This window comes from Vigna unguiculata, chromosome 10 (assembly GCF_037176805.1).
Source record: "Vigna unguiculata cultivar grain cowpea cultivar isolate G323 ecotype 2 chromosome 10, ASM3717680v1, whole genome shotgun sequence".
NCBI classification, from domain to species: Eukaryota; Viridiplantae; Streptophyta; class Magnoliopsida; order Fabales; family Fabaceae; genus Vigna; species Vigna unguiculata.
The window spans coordinates 39897807-39920364 of record NC_140801.1 but is presented as its reverse complement, the minus strand read 5'-3'; the positions used below and the strand labels follow the sequence as shown (position 1 = coordinate 39920364).

General features: G+C 30.3%; 2 protein-coding genes and 1 pseudogene across 3 annotated transcripts; 1 reads left to right on the top strand and 2 right to left on the bottom strand.

Annotated features, from left to right (window-relative positions):
• The first annotated feature begins 214 nt into the window (after nucleotides 1–214).
• LOC114167433 (uncharacterized) lies at nucleotides 215–2861 on the top strand. Of its 2 annotated transcripts, XM_028052522.2 has the most exons (3): nucleotides 215–309; nucleotides 1013–1140; nucleotides 1279–2861. In XM_028052522.2, exons 2-3 carry the CDS (start codon nucleotides 1106–1108, stop codon nucleotides 2555–2557), a joined length of 1314 nt encoding a protein of 437 aa, XP_027908323.2. In that variant the 5' UTR covers nucleotides 215–309; nucleotides 1013–1105; the 3' UTR covers nucleotides 2558–2861. The 2 variants fall into 2 exon arrangements, with proteins under 2 accessions (XP_027908323.2, XP_085523946.1); XM_085667820.1 differs by lacking the exons at nucleotides 215–309; nucleotides 1013–1140 and having other exon boundaries at nucleotides 1307–2861.
• Nucleotides 2862–3397: 536 nt separating this feature from the next.
• On the bottom strand, nucleotides 3398–4357 carry LOC114167224 (senescence associated gene 20-like). The gene has a single exon (XM_028052242.2). The coding sequence runs from the start codon at nucleotides 4293–4295 to the stop codon at nucleotides 3795–3797; it is 501 nt and encodes a 166-aa protein (XP_027908043.2). The 5' UTR covers nucleotides 4296–4357; the 3' UTR covers nucleotides 3398–3794.
• Nucleotides 4358–11112: 6755 nt separating this feature from the next.
• Nucleotides 11113–16234, bottom strand: LOC146883175 (uncharacterized; annotated as a pseudogene).
• Nucleotides 16235–22558: the final 6324 nt, after the last annotated feature.

The window sequence follows — 22558 nt, the reverse complement described above, 5'->3', positions numbered from 1 at the left end:
TAGAACTTGTCAAAGTATAACGGTCCAATTTAAAAAAAAATCAAAGTACGCATTCTCGTACATAAAAGCTCGGCTGTCAAGTGTGATGACATCAATGTCACTGTAACTGTGCTTAAAGGATAACCTATGAACTAAAGTCAAATTGACACTGTTGTGTTTTGAAAGTGTTTGAACCACATTCCCGCTTATGCAATAAAGTCAAAATCTTTATCACGTTCATTATATTCCTCACTATGTTTTGCTTTCTTTCTGCTTCCTTTCTGCATTGGACTGGTAAAATTTCCACACCATTGTTGCCTCTACCTGCAGGTAACCCCTTCAACTACCTCATATTTAACATAGCCACTTTAAAATGCATTCTTTTTCTCATTTTTTCACCGTAGTTTTCATTTTCTGGACAATGAATCATGAACGATGCTTCTTATTCTTACATTCTTCTTATATACAATACTAGTTACCTCTATGCAAGTGTCAAAACTTCCATTAAGTTTGTTGCAAATTCTAACTTTGAGAAATTTAGAACCTTAACCATATCAACAAAAGTAGGAATCTTCAAACATTTCATGACTTTAATTCATCTCATGATCTTTCTTGTTATAAGTTGGGCTACCTGAACATTACCAAGTTCCAACAGTGAAAAATATATGCTTTTCAAAAAATTTATAGTTAGGTTGTGAGGTCAACAATCAACTTCTCAGTATTAAAAAATCTGTTTCCTTTTGATTAAGAAATGTTTTAGGTTCTTCTGTTAGTAAGAGATATTGAACCCCAGTTTAGCAAAATTAAAATTGAATGTTCAGGACACCAAATTATCATTGATACTTGTCATTTGACGGTATTTCTTTCTTTCTTTCTTTCTTTAAAACATGGAAAGTGTAAGAATCTGAATAGTTTAACATGTTAGCTTTCTATTATTTGTCAAGATTTAAGATTCCATTCTCAATAATCATTTGAGTCATCTCTGAAAGTTCCCTTCCTTTAATAAGTAATTAGAAAGTATTCTTCTGTGCAGATAATCAAATCGTTGTTGGAACTTCAAATAAAAATATTTCACAATCTTATTGGCTTGAATGAATGAGTCAAGCTTTGCAAGAGGGTCTGCAAGATGCAGCATCAGTTGCAATTACAAATGATTTCAAGGTAAATAAATGTAAACAATGCTCTTCAAATTTCATCATCCATCATATAAGGAAACACAGAATGTTGATGTCTATTATCAATATCTTTAAACTGCATAGACTCACACCCTGTGCTAATTTAGCTTCTCCTTCTATGCAGAAGACTGAGGGAAGATATGAATTCTCTCGTGTTTTGCATCAAGGAAAAACTGAGAAAACCTTTCAATTGTTTTTTTTCCCAGAAGATTTGTTGGCCATCTCTCAGGACAAGCTGCAAAACATGGATTAAGAATCCTTTGAACATGGCCCTTCTTTTATGGACAGTTTGTGTTGCTGTTTCAGGAGCAATACTGTTTCTCGTCATGACAGGAATGCTGAACAAAATCCTTACTAAGCAGTCACAAAGAAATTCATGGTTTGAGATCAACAATCAATTTCTCAATGCACTATTCACTCTCATGTGTCTATACCAACATCCAAAGAGGTTCCACCATCTTGTACTTCTTTGTAGGTGGAAGCCAAATGATATCATAATCCTAAGAAAAACATACTGCAAGAATGGCACTTGCAAGCCTCATGAATGGATGCATATGATGGTGATAGTTCTCTTACTTCATGTTAATTGCTTTGCACAATATGCACTTTCTGGCCTTAACTGGGGTTTCAGTAGATCCGAAAGGCCTGTTGTTGAGGTTGGTATATGCATATCCATTGCAATTGCTGCTCCATCACTTGCAGGAGTTTACTGCATTGCCAGCCCTCTAGGAAAGGATTATGAAACTGATGAAGAAGCACAGAACCATATTCCTATTAGTAATACATTTGATTCGAGAAATGAGCATAATCTTATTGAGTACACACCTCAATGGAGAGGGGGATTATTTGATCTTTGGGAAAATCTTTCTGTGGCATGTCTCAGTCTCTTTTGCAGTTTTTGTGCCTTTGGAAGGAATATGCAGAGACTTCATTTTGGTAACATGTATGTTCATGTTGCAACTTTTCTACTCCTCTGCGTGGCTCCCTTTTGGATATTCAACATGGCTACCATCAATATTGATGATGAGCCTGTTAGACTAGTTCTGAGGTTGATTGGTATATTTCTTTGTGTGTTTGGTTTACTCTATGGTGGCTATTGGAGGATTCAGATGAGGGAAAGATTTAACTTGCCACCAAATAAAATTTGTTGTGGGAATCCTGCAGTGACAGATTGCATACAGTGGCTATTGTGTTGCTGGTGTTCCCTTGCACAGGAAGTAAGAACTGCAGAATTCTATGACATAGTTGATGACAACTTTTGCTGCCAAAAACAGACTGAAAACTCAGAAGATTATTCAAGTCTCTCAGAAATTGAGTTTTCAAGAGAAAGAAAGCAGAATGTTATGGAAGCGCCTATTCCCCTAACAATTCAGGTTGATGATAATGACATCAAAAGAACATAAAGAAGAAAAACCTCAATTATATCAAATTCTTTTAGCAGTTATGTATTAATCTCAAAATATACTTGTACATTTGCAATATTTGAACATTGTTTTTCGAAGCAATTGGTAGGGTGCTACCTTGTGTTTGATAATTTTCAAACGTTGTTGTTAAAAACAAGTTGTGCATATGAACATAATGCAAATTACTTGAATAGCAACAACTGATAACTTTTTAGTGTGGGGTGAACACTGGTGCAACTTGTTAGGGATGATCCTTATTAGGCAACTTGTTGAATGAATCCAATAGTTCAACTTTCAAAGTCAAGTATGGCTTTTTCGTCAAAAGCTCTGTTCTCTTGTTAACATTTCCTAAACTAACTTCTAAGTCCAAACTGGTAGATTGTAACAGCTTGGTTAACAAATGAATCAATCATTATCCAAACCGAGAAAGTTGAAGCATACCGCGTATTACGATAAGAAGTACATGCAACTTGGGAGTTCACAAGTAGTTTAGGTACAAACGTGTTTAGCATTATTTTCAGAGTTCTCTATACTTTCTAGAGCTACCATTTTCATGATCATATAATTACCAAATTCCTCATAAAATGTTCTCCCACTCTGAACTTTGATCTCCCAAAAAAACCTTTCCAATCTCAGTATGCTAACTTCATTACCAATTAAAACTTCTGTTTCACTTTGAGTTTGTCTTCCAAGTTTTAAAGCAATTCCAATTGAAGTAACATATCTACATCCATGTATTGCTTATCTTAGTGTAGAATTCTAATCTAGGGGTCTTTCAAGCTCCAAAGTAATTCCACAAATAGGAAGCTATATACATAGGCATGTGTCTGCCTCATATACTTACAGTTTCAACTTCACTGTCATTTTATTGAACAATTAATCAGTACAAATATGTACGAAAACCAATGTGGTCGAGTTGACCACAAGTTCACTAAACATCACAACTTCACATTCCTGAACTTTCACCAACACCTAGAGCTATATCACAGTACCAGCAACATACCCTTTTCAACACACTTTCCATTATTGATCAAATTCATGAAGGTTTCATTAAACTAATTAAATAAAACTAACAAACCTCACACAAATTTCACCTTACGGAAAATTTACTGTACATATGTGCATACTTCTGATCAATATCAACAAAAGCAACGTAGAGATTGATCTGAATTATGCACTTACACAGTAAATTTTCTGTGCTATAGTAGTATGTTGGTAGCATTTGTTTCTGTTATAGCTAAATGGCTAAGACAAGCCCCGGCAAGGATCGGCGATAGAGATCACGGGGCTGACTTTGCCACAATGTGATGTTTTGAAGCTTGTTCTGCCATGTTTGAGACCTCAAGTCTCTGACCACAAGCCATGTGTTGAAGTACTCTCTGAACTGTGTGATGAGGGCGTTCTTGAGGGTCCAAACGTGAACCCAGTAGGCCTTTCCTTCCCAGCCTTCGGCGATGACACAGTCGCCGATGGCGGTAAGGCTTCTGGGTTCGAAGCGAAAACCGTTGTCGGTGGCGGTTTCTCCGGTTAGGATCCTCATCATGTGTTGGCACTGTGGGGGGCCATGGAACCACCACTCGAGGTCGCTTGCTAGCATGTTTGCCACTGTGTCCATTTGGCCTTGTCCTAAGAGGGCCTTGTAGAGTGTTTCCACTGTTGCCTTGTTCTGCATTTCCTCCTTCTGGTTCCTCTCTGCTTCCATCTCTGTGATTTCAATGGAGCTTGGTATGTGCTTCATGTTTGGGTTAATTGGAGACTGGCTTGCTTACTCTGTTTTATGCATGGGAATGTGGCTCTTGGATAGTCACATATTTATAACCTTACATAATAGGGATATAAAAGTCTAATTGTTGGCAATCTATTATGGTTCATGAAAATATAATATCACTGTTATTTTTTTGTTCTATTTTTTTTTATTTTCTGTGACCTTGTTTAGTGTGAATTATTAAATAATATATAACTGTGTCTTTTCTTTTAAATGAATTAATAGTTTATACTAAATTATGTTAGAAATTAAAAAGTAGGAATATAGTATTATTTTTCTACAGTGTAAGGAGTGAATATTAATTTTTTACTTAATTAAATTTGATATATTCTAACATACATGGGTGGCAACTCGCTGTGTTACACACTTCATTCCTAAATTAACAATAGTAAAAACATTTTTATTTGATTATTTAAGTATCCTATGTTTGTTTAATATATGAAAATGTTTGAATAGTAGAAATCAAAATGCGACGGTGGAGATTGATTATTTTATGGAGTGTTGAACTGGATGGTGAGGATTTTGTCGTGGAACTTGCATTTAATGCTGCACGTGTGAAGTGTCAAATTTTGTCAGATCAAAATTTACATTTACATTATTGTAAGGCATTAGGCTATGATGTTGTTATGTGGAGATACCGATGTGGACTTAAAGACGTAGGTGTACGATGGAGCCGAAGCAATATTATAGGGTGTATTTCTAGAATGACTAATTTACCCTCGCGATTTTCTTTGGGAAAACCTTTGAATATTTTAGGAATAATCTAAAAGTACTATGCTAAATTGATGCTTTTGGAATTTTATTTGCAGGGTTTTCTATCGTTTTGCTCAGCACCGCCAATTTTCTTAGGAAAGTATCCCAAGTTTATTCAAACGACAAATGAACTTGGATTTCTCTTTTATGGAAGTTTAACATTATAGGTTTAAAAATATTCAAAATCATGAGTAAGGAGTATTTATTTTTAAATATAGGTAAAGTTGAATCAAATTGTTTAATTCATCACTCAAGATGAATTAATCCGTAATTCATAGATAACAATTTTCTACTTTTTTTTATATTTGTTTATTACTTTTTAGTTATATGAGTTTAAGTTTTAGTTCCTTTTCAATATTAGAATGTTGTTAAATGTATTTAAATTGTCTGAATATTTAATTTATTTATTTATTCAATTATATAAGTTAATATTTTTATTTTTATTTACTATCTTTATAATATACCCCCTAATTAATTGTAGTTAATAATTAGTGAAATATATGAATATCTTGATTTTACTACAGTAAATAGATAGGTAGAATCAATAAGTTAAGAAAATAAAACAAAATGAATCATCATATCCAACCTATAAATTTATGTTGAGTTGAGTTGAATTATAACATTTTGTTTATGAAAAGTAAGTCAAATTGAATTATCTTATTTTTAACTCAATTTAAGCTAAGGTGAACCAATTTATATAAATCAGATGTGTTCATTTTTCACCCTTAATTATGATAACATAGACAAAAGAGGGACAAAATTAACCAATAAAAATCATGTTTTGAGTGAGGTTCATTACTCTTGTATTAACAAATAGGAGAATTGTTTAAAATAAATGAGTTAATAAGTTTTTTTTTTCCATATAAAATGATACCAAATTTATCGATTAATAAGTTAAGAGTGTTACGTAAAGACAAGTTTACTAACAGTTTGTAAATATATTTTTTTACTTCGACAAAACATTTTTAACACAAAATCATAATAAAAAAAATACTCCGCTATTGAAACGGACAATTTTTTAAAGGATTATTAATTCTTAAAGTAGATATTATTCAACGTCTTTATTTTATTATATATATATATATATATATATATATATATATATATATATATAATTAATTAAATTTATTAAGACGGTTATATTTTATTAGGTGAACTATTAGAGTGATCTAATCAAAATAAATTTATGTTTAAGAATATATATATATATATATATATATATATATATATATATATATTTTTTTTTTTTTGAAAGATTAATTGTAGATAAGGGGTTAAATTAAAAATATTAAAATTATGGAAGTAATTAACAAAAGTTATATAAAAGGTTACATCTTGTATGTGGAATATGTATACATTTTTTTGTCTTCATTTCATCGGAAGAGAAAATTAAAAAGTAATATAAGGTGTTATACACTTAGAAAGTTCCTCCTTCTAATAATTTTAAGAAATAAGGTGGATTTAAAGGAGTTTAGACAGAAGGGTAGAAGAGATTGTGGGTTCAACTTTCCTATTAAAAAAACTAACAACTAACAATTGTTAATAGGAAAAAACACTTAAAAATTCATTTCAGACATATAATATTCTACAAGGTGTTAAAAATAGCTTAATTAATTGAAGGGTTCAATTGTTTATTTGTTATTGATATGTAAGAGTGCATAATCTAACATTTACTAGTGATGAATTTTAGTTTAATAGTTTTAATATCAAATTTGTGTTATTTTTAATGTAAAATTTTATTGAGTAAAATTTCAATTTTAATTGCATCCAAAATATGAATTATATCTAAAGTTTTTCCAATACTCAATCAGTCTTTCAATTTAAAAGTTGAAGACATAAAAAAACAAAGATATGAAAAAAAAAAAAAAAACTCGCTAGTATTCCACGAATTAAGGACAGTATATTCTACTATTCCAGGATCCAAATTGAGAGAAACGTGTTAATGATGATTGGTAGAAGTTTAATTAATTCCCTCTTGTCTACTTTTAAAACAAAACCTCGTCTTTTCTCAATCCCAATTTGTATTCATCCAAACTTTTTAATTCTTGAAACTCATACTTCAACCTTTTGCCTTTTTGGACTGAATATTCGAGATATTAAATTTTAACTTTTGGGATTGGAATCAAGCTTTGATAAATAAAATATGACACAAAAGAAACTACAATAATTGGCTTCACTTTTATGCAAGGAAAGTTGTGATAATAGAATATCTTTGCTTGAATTCAATGGTTATTTATAATGACATGATATAGAAAATTAAAATAGAATCTTAAAATTACATTATTATAATGTACACTAGCATGAGACCCGGGGTGTTTTTGATTTTTAAAATTTTTGTTTAGAAAACAGATTTTAATATTATTATCAATAAATCAATAATTTAATTTAAAAGTTATAGATGTTATAATTGTTAATTTAAATATATTCAAACGATAAATTCATCTAACAATGATATAATTATATATTTACGTATAATTAATTATTGTTATGTATTATATGTTATATGTTATGTGTTTTTAAGTAATTTGGAATAATCAATTTGTGATGACATAGATTGTTATTTTGTTTAGATTAAGAAATGTCAGTATGATGTTTTTTAGAAGTTTAATTACAAAATATTGTTTGTGATAATAAGTTTAGAGTTCTAGTAAACATTAAAGAGTAAAAAACAGGTCTTAATTTTTTTTGTTTTGGATTTTCTTGTCAGATTTCAAAGTTATTTTTTATAAATGCATTACTATTTATATTTACATGATTCTAAAGAATATGTAATAATTATATTCCTTAAATAAATATAATTTTGATATAATTTTGTAGAATTAATTACGCTTATATATTAGTGTTGTTATATTTGTAATATTATTCTCTTATTGCTTTATTAATTTGACAATTAATTTGAATTTAACGTTAATTTCGGTTAATTGTTGTATGTTTTGCTATTATGGTTTCTTGTTTGACCTAACAGTACATCATTTAAAGTGCTATGGTAAACGTTTTTACTACCAATTTAATATCATTAAAATAAATGTAATATTTCTATCAGAATACGAAAAGATGGCGACAATATGAACTTATTACATGTCTTATCGGGGTGATATTTGTTTTGCACGTTGATTGGTTTCGTCAAGGGGTTTCATTTCGTGCAGACGTTACGTTTGGTTTCTTTAAAAGGTAAGTTGGATCAGTGTTCGTGTGTTTGGTCAGAAACGAAGAAACAAACCATCATCCCTCTCGCAGTTACAGCAGCGTCCAAACCTGAAAATGTCTTCATCCAGGCCTATCAGCTTCACAAACTTTTACCAGAACTCAGTCATAGTGATGGAGCCCGCAGAGGTTGGTGCATTATTTTCTTTTGTTTAGTTAAAGTTTGGTTTTTTGGATAGGAATACCTACTTCTGGCCTAAAGTTCATATTTTTCTGTACGATGGTGTTCTGGTTGAAGTGTTTCTAAAATTTTTTGTTCAAAGTTTTGATTTTTATGAATCCTTCTCCTTTCGTATATGTCAAGAGTGTCTCGAGTTCGAAGTTGGTTTTTATGAACAATGCGGCAAATTACTACTGATGGGGACCAACTTTTTTAGTGATCCGAAAGGAAATATGATAAATATAGAGTTTGAAGAAGGTCTTTTGGCTCAGAGACAGATTCGGGTTGTTGAGAAGATTCGGTCATTTTATAACCTCAACAATGTTTACTATGTCTGTACCGTTTATTGTGGAGACTGTTATTTTCGTATAAGGGTTTTCGACTTGGACTGGACGGAGGTTGAGTATCCTGGTAAAACAAAGAATTCTCTTGCATGTAACCCTTTGTCTTCAATAAGGTTTTTCCAAGCGTTTAGGGTGTAGTTCATCCCAGCCACGGTATGCAATATTAATCCATTTTTATTACATTTACAGCTGCATTTGTATGGTCATTCATTCTAATACATTTTATCTGTTGATTGTTGTCTTAACTGTTGATTACTGTGCCAGATTACTTCCAAATATTTTGTCAGGATAAACTTGCGTTTAATTACGCGGTCAATTTGTATGACTCTCTGTCGAAGATGTTTGAAATATATGTCGATACAGATGAGTCTTTGAGGATGGTTCTGTTTGGTTTTAGTAGGTACATTCCATATTATGGGTTGACTGGTCCGTGTTACCTACATTTAAACTATGTAGGAAACAATGTATTTCTTCATAGGATCTTCTCGGCCGAAGGAGTAGAAATGGATTATAACAGAGATTCGGCCAATGCTCCAAACAGCCAAGTTGTAGTTGCTGCTCCTGATTTTGAGAAAGTATTAAGCAATTATGATGTTAAAGCATCTTCTTTGATAAGACTGATATGTATAGTCCTGTTTTTATACTTTATTTCATATTTATGATGGCTTAACATATTTTCTTCGAATGTAGTATCTGAATTCCAAATTTGCAAAAGAATGCTTGATCAAGGGACGCAAGAGCTACACACTAACGAATGGCCAATCTCAATTCTGGGACTGTAAAATTCGTTGGACGGGCAGAAGTTCCTATGAGTGTTACTTGACCTGTGGTTGGAAGAAGTTCTGCAAAGAAAATGGATTGGATGCCGGTGATCGGATAAGATTTGTAGTGGATAATGAAGAAAAGAGCGTCATCCATATATTGAAGAATTAGCTTATTGTAATGTTTTGAATATTTTGTCTCTAGAAGTATTACGTAGGACCTATGAACACTTTATTTAAGTTTCTTTTTTATGAACTGCAGATGTTAGATATTTTGTATATCAACATTAATGTATTTTGAAATGTTGATATATATGTTTATATAGAACTGCTTATTTATATTGACTATGTCTACTAAATCATAAATATGTACATGTGCCTTGTGATTACTATACCAAGTTTCAATTTTCGTTATCTACATATTTTGATTAAGTTAAAAATTTGAATAAATATAAATTTAATTTAGCGAAAACTTTCAATAAATATAAAGTATTATTACCAAATATTAAATTATTTTATAATTAGTAAAACTATAATTAAACCTTAGTATACTTATTGCTAATACGATTTCATAAACAACATTATTTATCTATATAATTGTTACTCGGTAAAAATGGTTCCAAGTGAAAAATAATATAAGTATTCCAATTTGGAATAATATTACCTAAGAACAATTGAATTCATATATTATTGTTATTATTTATACAAAATTAACCATTCGTTTCTAGGATTTAACTTACTATAATATTACGTTAATATAAAAAACAAAATAACTTCTATATAATAATATTACTTATATTTATGTTTAAAAAGTCAATTTTATAAATAATTGTAATGTTCATAATTTGTTGGATTTAATATAGTATGGATAGTTGTAATTAGGACAACTTGTTAATAAATGAACACGGATCATCGTTTGCATCAACTTATTTCATTAATAATATCATACATCTGGGAGGTGCGTTTGATAATTATGGTAGTCTGTTTAGTTAAATATTCAGTATTACTTGGGCTGCTCATATGAGTTTGCAAGGTCTTCTTGGGGTTCAAAACATTATTAAACTGACAATTGTGGGAGGTCAACTACATATTTAAGGTGGTGTGTCAAGTAAAGAGATTCAATATTAATTGGGCTAATTATATGGCTGCAAAGTAATACTCTATATAAGCAATTGCTATATGAACCTACATCAGGAGTTATTCGAGAATATTATGCCAAGGGTACCGAAGAATTAGGATGTTGTCCATAATAAGTACAAACATCAGTTGGTTGAATGTCTGCATATAATTAATTCTTGTTTTCTTGTTGGTGTATGGCAGTTTGCATATTTAATGCACTATGCCCAATACGATTTTTACCATAATGTAATTTTCAGTTCAGACATGATAAATGCAAGGGATAACATCAAAGTACTACATCTTCATTTATTACTTCAAGGCATTGTTACAAAAAATTTATACATTACGCCAGAACATCATATTTATGCACATTAATTAAGCATTCTTACTCTGTAACTATTGCACATATGCATGCTTAGCAAAAAAAAGAACAAGTATGTAATCGTTCATTACACATTGTTGAAAACTTCTTTGAAAACTACATTTGTGGTAGCAGTCAAAGAATACAATCCAACACAATCTAAAGATTGACCTTGAGATTTGCTTATGGTCATAGCATAGGATAGCATGATCGGGAATTGTCTTCTAATCATCTTGAATGACCACGGTGACTGAGATGGGGACATGGACATACACGGGATGTAAACTTCTGTTCCTTTGTTTTTCTCAGTTATAATTTTTGCACTAATTACATGCTTTGCTAGTCTGGTGACTATTAATCTGCTTCCATTACAGAGACCTTCAGATTGATCTAAATTTCTCAAAAGCATTATTGGTGTCCCGACTTTGAGTGTTATACTATGGTTTGGTAATCCTGATGTTCTCAATGAATTTAAAAATTCTGGTGTAATACCGTCATATACATCAACGTTCATGGTGTCAGAAGTATCAATGCAGTCTGCGCTGAGGTATTCTTTGACTTCACCTGAATTTTATGAATAACAGTTTTTAGACTTTTAAAATATGACAAATGTATGAAAAAATGATAAGTATGAGTTAAGCATCACCTGGAATAGAATCCAGAACAGATTTATTGATTTCATCTATTGTTTCAATTCGACTGGCTAGAATAGCTCTTGATATCAAAAACATCTCATCATTGAATTTTTTGTGTAGTTGTGGATAAGTGCTATTGATTATAGCTTGGATAGGGTCTTTGTAGTTCTTGATTAGAAATTCTGGAGGGATTTCTATATCTACTAAGCCATCATTAGGTTCATTCAGTGAACCATCACCAATTTTGATTATCCAGGAAGAAAACTCTTCAATTTCAGCAATAGTAGAGCTGTGCAATCCCTACTGTAACAGACGCATGTTTTTGGTCAAGTTCAGGATCTGGCAGTGCTCCCAAAGATAGGATGAGTTGATAGTTGCATGAACAATATCAGATCTGCTTCCTCGAGGGATAACAGGAAGAATTTGTCTAAAATCCCCTCCAAATACTATTACTTTGCCACCAAAAACAAAATTAGATTTGTTGTGTTCTCTCATGATATCTTTTAAAGTTCGATCCAGTGCCTCAAAACAAAACTTGTGTGCCATTGGTGCTTCATCCCAAATTATGAGGTTGGCCAATTTCATCAAATCTGATAGTTCACTACCTTTTGTAATGTTGCAGACAGAGTGTTCAAGTGTTGGAACTGGAATTTTAAATTTTGAATGAGTTGTTCTACCTCCAGGCAATAACAAAGAAGTTATACCACTTGATGCAATTGTTAGAACTATTTTTCCTTCGAAACGAAGAGCAGAAGATAATGTGTTCCACATAAATGTTTTTCCAGTTCCTCCATATCCATATAAAAAGAACATGTCCCCTTTCTCATCATGCACCGCATTTATAATCTTTTGGAAAATACGTCTTTGTTCATCTGCATATCAATAATAATTTAGATATATTGCAATGACTTGTATTGCAAAAATATTTAGAAGAAATGACTAACCTGTCATACTTGTAAAATTTGATTGAAAGATACGTAGTTCATCATCCTTGTTATAATCAAGTTCAGCATACACTAATCGGTTGCCACAGTAATTTACTGCAAAATCATTAGGATAAGGCATGGAGGGAAATTCCTTTAATGTTTTCCTATTGTTCTGTAAAAGCTTCTCAATTTCAATCAAAGTCAAATTTTTTAACAATTCCATATTCAGGTTGAGGCCTGCAACAAACAACTTAAGTTAGCATACTTTCATATCCAAACTTAAGATTAATATTGTTAAAAACTATTTCACCTGGATTTCTTGCAATAATTCTTTCATTATATAGAATTCCATCAGAAAGTCATTCCCATGTTTTCTTCCAAACCTCCTCAGGTTTGTTGATATTATTTGACATGAGTATAGTTACAAATAATCTCCTCAAGAAGTTTCCATATCCCCATTCTTTGGCTTCCTTGATAGCTTCGACATATTCTCTATCATCTGCCAAAAATCCAGAAGCTTCACATGCTTCTCTAAATGTAGGATAAGTTATGTTTTCAACAGTTCGCAGATCTATGTAGGATATTGGACCTTTAACAATTGTTAGCATCCTCCTTAGGTAGAAAAGTTCACTAGTTGCTGGGAGAACCCAAATAAGTCTTCCAATGGTATTTCCTTTTTTCCTTGGTTTCCAACACCTTTGATTCTTATTATATACATACTTAGTAACAAATTGTGGATATGTTAATTCCCTTGCATCTGAATATTTCTTATTGCACTCCATCCCAACTTGTGAACATGGACTCCCTAACTGTCGGTTTTGCCATGATTTCATCAATGTCATCATCATCCTTGAAGTACACTGATTGCTCGCCTGGTAGATGAAAAAATAATCGTTCAATAGTTGGATTTCTTCCATGAATTGGAAATGAAAATATTCTCCAACATGCTTCGCATGGAGAAATATATCTACGATCAATATATTTTTTGATTTCATCCCTTGGAAGATCAGTTGAAAAACCTTGCTTCTCATTAGAAACAATGGCAGCAGTAATTCTATCATAGCCCTTATTGATGTACTTAAATAAGTACTTGATTGAATTAGACCGGTTGCACCATTCTACATTGACATGAGCCTGATATTTGAGTAATATGGTAGGATTGTAAGGAACCACAAATCGTTTATCTAATGCAATATCATTCTTCAGAATGCTAAGACCATTGTTTCTTCGACGATAATGAGGAAAACCATCTTCTGAAATTGTTGTAGTATCTTCAAATTTCTTTGGATAAAATCGAGAACACGATCCATTTTTCATGCATGGAGATGATGTCTTAGAGATTCCACATGGGCCGTGAATCATATGTTCTTTTACACAGTTATACAATTCTGCATCTTCTTTGGCACATGGTATTTCAGCTGAGATTACTTTGTCAATATCCATGGTTGTCGGATACTTGCTTGATGTATGCAAAAATAATAACAAATGAGCATGTGGCAAACCACGTTTCTGGAATTCAATATTATACATGTCTGCAATCACAAATCAGTTACATGATTAGAATAATCAATTAAATGAAATAAGTAAATAGTTAAGTATATGAAGTATACAGACATGCTATGACCCTTCCCAATATGTTCTTCTTTGTTAAATCTGATAATAGTTGGTCAAATTTGATTCTGAAAACTCTTGCAATGATATCTGGTCTATCTGAAGGAGTTAATTTTAAAGGGTTCAATATTCTAGAAATCTCTGGCCATTTTGGATTGCACGTAAAAGTTACAAAAAGATCTGGGAATCCTACATGACCACATATTGTCATGCCATCAAAATACAATTGATCCATAAATCTCCTACCACCAACAAAGCTAGATGGAAGCACAAAAATGTTTTCCTTTATGTGAAGCTTCTGTGTAGCTATCATTGCTTGGTTGACAGAGGTTACTGTATTTGTCAACCCTGAGCTTCGACTAATTGTTTCTGATGAATGATAGCCTTTCAGACTCAATCATTGTATATCCATCTACAAGAAATTGTTGGAATAATCTTCTTGATCTAAGAATGGTCATTGGCTCACATTGTCGAGTTTGAATTCTGAAACAAAACCATTCCCTAATTGTTAAGCGGTTACGTTTGAATGCCAAATAATCACGATGACTAATATCATGCCTATATCCATCTTCACCATAGGGAAACAACAGAGGATACTGATATCCCAAGTAGCTTGTGTGCAACTCATTTATTCTTTGTAATTTTTCTGTTCTGCTTTCCATAATAATATCCCTAGGAGATGCAGTGTCAACATCTCCTACTATTAATGCAGCAACCTCTGAAACGGTGGGGATGTTGTATATACGTCCATTGTTCTGCCTATCAGCAATAAGTTTTAATTTAAGATTATGACATGGCTACTCCGCATATTTGTCCCTTGCCATACGAAAAGATTTAGCGTGCACATTGTACTTATCTAGCATATTTGTTAATGTTCTAACAATTTCAGCATCAATATCATTGTTGTTCCTACATTGAATTTCAGATCAATACAAACATGCAACATAATATAATAACAACTATTAAGACGAATGAATTGTACCTCAGAGATTGAATTCTGTTGTGTATCTCGTTTTCAGTATCATAAATATATAATTGAGCAAACTTTGGCTGTTGTCCAATTGGTGGAAGAAGACTACCAATTCTGTGACATGATTGTCCTTGGATTCTCAAATTTGGTGGACCACCTCCATTGTTGTATTCATTGTCAATTTTTGCTCAAGGTGATGTAAATGCAAACATCATGTTGTACGTTCTAATATTCTTTTGATAAGTTCTGCTCTGTTTTGAATCTGATTGAAATAAAAGTTGACTTAGCTCATCCGGGGGTTTTTTCAACATTAGCAATTCAACTTTTCCATTTGAGCAACACAGCTGAAAGTTCGGATTAATCATATGATGAGATTTGCCAATGCGTTCTTGATACCACATATATGCATTGCAATGCTGACAAACATAGATCGGATCTCCTATATCTGCATACAATTTGCAAATTAATATAATTATTAGTTCAACTTCCCATATATGATAACAATTATGTTTATGAAAAACTTTTTAGATTACTTATCTTGCATTAGCCTCCGTGCTTTGATGGTTCATATCATCTAATTCATCAATGACTGCTTAATTAATAATGATGAAGATATCAGTAATAATGATGAACTGTTAATTTCATTACCAAAATACAATTACCTTCTATTGTTTCACTAAGCGATTCAGACTTATCTGAATCTGATTGTAGTTCATCAACATCTTCCAATACAAATGATTGACTTGGTATATTCCCTTGACTTATGTTAGTCACATTATTCACAGTGCTTTCAAACTTGTCAAGCAAACTTTAAGACTTTTTTCGTGAGGCTGTAACATTTCTTTAAACATTCCTGAATCTAAGATCAGAAGATTGAAGTTGTGATTCCATATGCAATGTATCTTGATTAACAAAATAAGTTGTTACATCAGCTAATAGTGTACGATCTCGTGTTTTATTTTCAACGCGCTTCTGATTTTTGCATGTAGCTTTCATCCTCTTCTCTTGCATTATCAGTTTTCTTTTTATTCTTGCACTTGAACTGCAGATTCTATTTTCATCGGCCATCATTCTACATTAAACAGCACACACAATGATAATTATTTCGGAAATAACAACATTTGCATAATATATAAAGGTTATATATGAAGATGATAGAAAAAACTTCTACAAGAAATTTTCAGAACATCTACAGATATAGTTCATAATACTGCTTTGTGAACAGATAAATGTTACAATTCCAATTAATGAATAACAATAGTACATTGTGCTTCAACCATTTACAACAGATTTGATTTACCAAATTCTCATATGCTTATCCATTAAAGGCTATGTTTACATAAGGTTATCTAAAAATTTTGGGAGTTTCATGATACTGGATAGATGAATCGTGAAATTTTTACCGCCAAAATTAACACCACTATAAAGTCATGTCAATGGGAAGCATGATTTGGGGTTCTTAAATGCATGTCTTTTCACCTTAATGTGTCTAATCTGCCAACTTTATACAATTACATTTCATTATATTATATATGATATTGTACATGCAGATTGTTCTTAGACATTGCTTGTAGCGCAGGAAACAATCATCAAATTCATTGGTTTAATGCATTACAATATCGTACCATCAACTTTAACTATTGCACGTTTTTGGCTTTATTAAATGCTGGTCTAATGATTGCTTTAATGAATTATGATATCCTACTGCTCTATAAAATTTTACGTATCTTTATTAAATGCATGTCTAATCAATCCAGATAACATGTTATAAAAAAGATATGAAAATGTTAAACTGAATGCATAGGTTCGAATGTAACAAAAGTTCGAATTAATATACATGTTAATGATCATGTATCAACGGGTATCATGGTAGTATACTTAAAAAAAAATTTATAACACGGTCTGATGCTAGTCTTCTTTAAAAACAATGGATAACATGTTGAATTCTGATTATAAATACATAAATTATGCAAGGTTACAATTTTTTTTTATAATATAGGTTAGTATTGACTTTATATATGTTAAGATATAAAGTCACTATGATTTATGAATTGCTAAATACGATCCCTAAATATATCAATGAATTAAACATTTAAAGATCACAACATACAAAAAGTGCACAAACTTTCTTCTAGGTAATCACAACCAAAACTATTTAAAATACTAAAGAAGGTTCCCTAGTGCAATTTATCAGAACAGGATCAACGAATGTAGCCTTTGAAGGAGCCAAAACATTTCTAACAAAACCAACATAAAGTCTTAAGCAACATTTACTACAATAATTTTCATAGCTTTCATAAATTAAATATCATTTCTCCTTCTTGATAGTCTTCATTGTCTTTGTAGCTGACAATTGGGCTAATGGCAGGTCCTCCAAAAGATCAAATTCTATGAAATTTGATGGAATATACTCTATGTCTTCATTGTTACTGGTAGTACAAAGATCTTTTCTGGGCATGACACATAAAACAACATCCGGATCAAGATCAACAGTCCTAGAAAGGCACATCTGCAATGAATCATATGTTCAGTAAAATTACATCTTTAAACTGTCCAGTAAAATTAAGACACTAAATGTATCTACTTATATACTTACTAATGAACTATTAGTATCAGCAGATAAGTCGCATGCTACATTATCACCACATTCAGCAAGTTCCATTGCCTGAAAATTGAACATTCAAAATTATAAATTTTGATCAGACCACAAATCAAACCACAAACCACGTCTTTATCTTAAAATTACATTATTATAATGTACATTAAGGAGATAATATATGTATTTTCTTATAAGAAAGTATTCTTTAACATTTTATAGAATTGACGAAATGAATAAATCTAACTATTTTTCTTTATGATAAATGATTTTTTAGTGTTATTGGGATTGGTTCATGTATGAAATCAAATTGTCCTATAAAGTATGGTAGTACTATGATGCTCAAGTCGGTTGAACCGGAATATGCAAGGATAACAAGCATAAGATTAACTTTACATATCTTTACTTGTACCTTTATATACTTGTCTTTTACTAATTACCTCGAGTAACGCTTGGATTCTTCCATAAATGCTAATGAATATCTCATTTTAATTGTCATAACATCTTGAGTTAATGCGCTATTGCAGTTACTATAGTTCTTACCTGCATCTATTTGACATACCTCTCTTAGGTCGAGATGTACTAGCTTTCGTGTGATAAGTGTGGTTCTTGTTGGTGCACTATGAAGGTTGTCCTGACTTAGATGTGTCAAGACCATCTTAGCCTAGATGTATCAGACTTTACACAATTGGTAGGTTGTCTTGACAAAGATGAGGACCATTTTGGCCTAGATATATCAAAATCATCTTGGACTATATGTATTAGGACCATCTTGGAATAGATGTATCAAGACCATCTTGAAATAGATGTGTCAGGGGCCTTACATAGTACAAGATCCAATTAAGTTAATGCCTATGGAAAGTGTTTCACTATTTTGTACTCGTTAAAAAAGAAAAATATACTTACTTTTAAGACAAATATTTTGTTTGTGTGTTAGTAGTGTATAGAGATATAAACAAATCTTATTATTTTGTTAAGTTTGTCAAATAAAGTACAAAATTTCTCTTGATGTTTTTGGTGTTGAACGTTCAAAGGAGGGTCGGTTCAAGGGTGAATCAAGTAAAACACTCGCTTTAAGCCTCTAAGAAATAAATACTTCAAAAAAAATTTGTTTAGTACTAATAGATTTCTATTAAATTAATTATAAAATTATGTTTAAGAGGAAAATGACTCAAAATATGTTTTAGTACTAATATACCTATGTTAAATTAATTATAAAATTATGTTTAAGAAAATAATAGTCTAAAAAAATCTTTTTTAATAGTAATATACATGTATTAAATAAATTAATTATAACTTTATGTTTGAGAATAAAATTTAATTAAGTTACTATTATCACTATTTGGTTGTATAAAAAATGATATTTAATGAATTAGAATCTTTCTTTCAATAAATTATATTTTTTTCTAAAAAAATATAATGACCAGTTCTCTTTATTCTCTTATAATCAATCTTGATTTCTATTGTCTTCTTTATCTATATGTGACTTCTCATCTACCAATGTCACTCCTTGTCTCTCTTGTTTTATTCTATTATAGAGTTATTTTTTTTAGGGTTTTGGCATATGATTTTTATATTGCCTGTATGTATTAGTTTTATCTCATTTATGGTTAGTATGTTTTTCTTTCTATTTGTGTTGTTGTTGGTTAGTATATTTTTATTCTATTTGTTGAATTTGTATTAGGATTATAAATGTGTTTTTGGTGTATGATTTTATTTTCGGTACTTTTTTATTTATGGATTTCGAGAGTTTTTTCTATATATTTTGATGAGAAACTAAGATTTTTGTTTGGATTTGTCACTTGGACAAGGAGTTGTTGCATGAGTGACAACTCGAATACAGAGCAAAGTGCAATTCTGGGTTGTTGTCAACTGAACGAGATTTCTCTTAAGTGAAAATAGCATATTTCTACCCTAATCTCAGTACTCAAGGTTCATAATCACACACCACAACAATTTCAAGCAATTTCATGGATCAAAATTACAACATGCAACATAGATTTATTAAAACCAAGATGAATTAGCTTCCCTCACCTGATCAAACGGCTCAACAAACCTAAACAACTCAAGAAACTATTAACTAGGTTAGAGTTTAACCTCTTGGTGGATAATGCAGATGAAATCTCTAATAAAATTAGCAATAGACACGAGTTGATAGACACGAGTTGATAGACATGAGTTGAAACTAGAAAAAAGTGTGAAAGTCAAATGAATTCTTAAATTTGTTTTAGACCTCATAAATCTTTAAACCGCCATTGTTTCAAAGTAAATTACATTAATTTTGGTATATCAAAAAAGTTTTTAATATATTTTAAAAAATATCAAAACGAGTATCTATTAATATATTTTGAAGACTCTACATAGGAATAACATAAAAAACTCAAAAAAAATCTAAATTTATTAAATAGTTGAATTGATATTTTTTTCATTATTAATTATTAATTTATTTAGTCATTGATTTCCTTCCATGTGAGATATAAAAACCTTACAAAATACATTTTATGAAAGTGAAGAAGGATTAAATAAGTTTGCTTAGTAAATTGTAAACCCTAACCCTAAAGTAATATTGAATATTGAATTCATACAAGTTCACACAAATATAAGACAAATATAAGCATCCATGGTGAGCCCGAGAAGACAACTTGAGCATAAGGTGCGTGGTTCTTTGACTTGAAAACAAACCAGGGTCATTGTCATTGTAATTATATACAATTGGTGACTCTTAATTACTATAAATGTTGGCCAAATTCCAGATTTTTCAGCTGGTCCCAATGCACATTTCTGAATTTTGTCGTGTTCGTGAGGGAGGATGTGCTGAGAAAGGGGCAATGGTAGATGAACATTGATGTATAGTGCATACATATTTTTTTTAAATGACAAGTGTTTATTAAATGATTAAATATATTTTTAATTCTTAAATTTGGATCCCAAATTAAAACTCGTTTATTTCACAAATTTTGATACATTTTAATTTACAAACTTAAAAATAATTGAATATAATATTTTTAACATAAATGTTTTTTTTTTATTTGTTAAACGGTGAAAAGACTAATTCTTCATTGAATGACAAATTTATACATCAAGAATTTGATATTTTGATTGAGGTTTAGACTCTTCTCATTGTGCTCGGAGTATTGAAAGGAAATTATGATTTAGATAAACCTCATTTATCATATAAAATGTAATTAAGATTCATGTTTACTACACTGTATGAAAAGTAGTTAATGACTCATGTGTCGATTTATACATATTGTTTTCCCACCGAATTTTAATATGATTTCTTGTTTTAGACCCTTTACACCTATTATGAAGAAAATTGTCACGTATATATTTATAAAAGACTTAGAGTACCCCATAAATACTCTATAATATTTTTTATTGATAAAAAAATAGAATAAAAAGTTAAATATATTTAGTTTACCATATAACACTGACAAACAATATCTAAGTAAGAAATCTATGTTAAATAAAGGAGAAAAGATGAAATTCTTTCTCTAGAATATATTTAAATGAGACAATTTTCTTTTCTATATTTAAGAAAATCCTCTAATTGCTGAAAACTTGAATGTGTTACATTTAAGTTTCTTTAAGGTAAACCTTCATTTCGTAATATATATATATATATATATATATATATATATATATATATATATATATATATATATATATATATATATATATATATATATATATATATATATATATATATATATATATATATATATATATATTACGAAGTCAGTAATTTTATTTTGATTAAAGGAACGTTAAAAGAATAGCTTAATTTTATTGAAATGTAAGATCGAAAAACATAAATGAATTTTATGTAAAAAATAAACTTAATTAATAATCAAGCTTAATTTAAGAACCATAAGTAATGAATTTTGTATTTTCTTATTTTATTTTATTTTTTAATAAATTTTTATGTGATGACTATAATTTTAAAATGTAAAATGTCAAAATTACTTAACATGATCTTATTTGAAATCGATCTTAACTTATAACATTTTTAAAAATTTATTTTCTTAAAAAATTCACTTTTAAAATAATAATAATAATAGACTCCATATAATTACTTAAAAAAATATAAAAAAAATTTAAGAAAAAAACCGTGTATATACTCGATTTACATCTCTTCGTAATATAATTAAGGTTTCGTATGTTAATTTAGCATCTCTTTGTAATATAACTAGCATTTTGATATTTACAAGAATACATTTTATTATATATAAAAAAATAATAAAATTTATGAGATATTTATTTAAAATAATTATTAAGTAAAATATGGCTTAAATATATTTTTGATCCTTCAACTTCCAATGAAAATTGAAATTAATCCCTCTTGAAAATCTTGAACCAATTTAGTCTCTCATATTTAGAAATGTGTGAATTTAATCCTTTAAACTAAATTTTTTTAAGTTTATTTCACGCTTCAAACGCGTTTCTCAACGAATATTGAAGAGAAATATGTCAAACAGTGTAAACAAACTAAAATACTATAATGAAATGTGTTTAAAACTTCAAACAAACTTAATAAAATTTGGTTAAAATTACTAAATCCACGTATTTATAAAGTTGAATAACTAAATTAGTTCAAGATTTCCAAGATGGACTAATTTCAATTTTCACTAACATTGTGTTCTTTTGAGTGGATGTAATATTCACAAGGAATGAGAGGTGATGATTAGGAAGTGAGTAACGTGTTCTTTTGAAAGTGATACAAGGTGATGAGGGGAGATGATTAGGGGGATTCACTGAAAATTCAATCCCACAATCAATAGTGAGATTAGAGGATG